We start from the raw sequence: 1,313 nt of genomic DNA on the forward strand, positions 1-1,313 counted from the left end.
TCTCTCTCTCTCTCTCTCTCTCTCTCTCTCGACTGACTATTCCTTTAGTTAGGGGTCTCAGCTCCATGGAGGGGCGCCTCCTACCCCAGAAGCCTAACTGGTCTCCTGTGTCCTCCTCTTCTCTTCCCTCCTGCGGAGCCCAGCCTGGGAGCCGTGTCAGACGTGACAGCAGCTGGTGTCATCGGGTCCGGGACACACAACACTGGCATCAAGCATGGTATCCTGGCCACCCAGGTGAGTCCCTGGCTCCCCGGCACAGTGGGTACGGCGCTGTCCCCGCCATCATGGATGAGGACAAGACAGGTGCCCTCCAGGTCCTGTCCCCTCCAAGGGATGCTCTCACAGTCACCGAGCCTCCCTTCTCCTCAACTTCGGAGTCAAGGCCTTGGGGGATTTTTGTGCCATCTTCACTCATATGCAGCACGGGGCTCTCATGCGTGGCCTTTGGGCTTCTCCTGATACTCCACAGGAAGAAAGCTGCTTGTGGGGGGGACAGCTTCTGACTCAGGCAGCCACCCTCAAGTGCCACCTCATGCGTGGGGCACCTACTCTGACTCTGTCTCTGTCTCTGTCTCTGTCTCTGTTTCTCTCTGTATGTCTTTGTCTATCTGTCTCTATGTCTGTCTTTGTCTGTCTGTCTATCTCTATCTGTCTGTCTCTGCCCGTCTGTCTGTCTCTCTCTGTCTCTCTGTCTCTCTGAGCGAGCTGGGCTTTCATCCCAGATCTGAGTCCCTGATGTATTCTTCATAGCCCCCAAGCAGACCTTCCTGAGGACAAATGCTCTCCGTAAAGGTCAGGCGGAGATCTCAAGCCTCCTTGTGCAGCTTCCCTCAGGGGTCACCCAGCTCCTCGCTACCTCAACAGTCCCATCCTCTATCTGGCTCCTAACTGCACCTGTCAGTGGGGATGGACCCCTTGTCCTGCTGACCGCTTACAACCCCTAGGGCTTGGCCCCAGTCCCAGTCCACTCTCCAGGGCAGCTGTCATCCTGGTCCCCTCATGATCAGCACAGTGTGAGACTATGAGGTGTGACCTAAAAATATAGTGAATGCTTAAATTTTTTTTCATAATTTTATTGAGAAACAAATAGCAATGAGAGAGTTTCAAATCAAATTGGTAGGACAGTTTCAATAATTAACATTGTTTACATTCTTCCTAGTGGTTAATTGCTATACAAGATGCAGACATGATATCCTATTTACAAATATCATTAGAACAAATCTTTCTATTCATTAAGAGAATGTAACTATATATCTATCCTAACCACTTTGAATACACAGATACAAAATGGACATTCATCTGTATCCCCTTTT

At 50.5% G+C, this 1,313-nt stretch overlaps 1 protein-coding gene across 2 annotated transcripts in view; it reads left to right on the plus strand.

Moving 5' to 3' along the window:
- The window catches only part of LOC101586622 (L-gulonolactone oxidase), a 21,483-nt gene that overhangs the window by 5,602 nt on the left and 14,568 nt on the right, over nucleotides 1–1,313 (plus strand). The window contains exon 5 of one of the 2 annotated variants that reach the window (XM_012514634.2): nucleotides 144–234. In XM_012514634.2, coding sequence (XP_012370088.2) covers nucleotides 144–234 — 91 coding nt within the window. Of the gene's footprint in view, nucleotides 1–138; nucleotides 235–1,313 lie in introns of both variants that reach the window. The other variant, XM_023714704.1, reaches the window with a different exon arrangement.

The sequence above is a fragment of the Octodon degus genome, unplaced genomic scaffold (assembly GCF_000260255.1).
Source record: "Octodon degus isolate 3935 unplaced genomic scaffold, OctDeg1.0 scaffold00036, whole genome shotgun sequence".
Lineage (NCBI taxonomy): Eukaryota > Metazoa > Chordata > Mammalia > Rodentia > Octodontidae > Octodon > Octodon degus.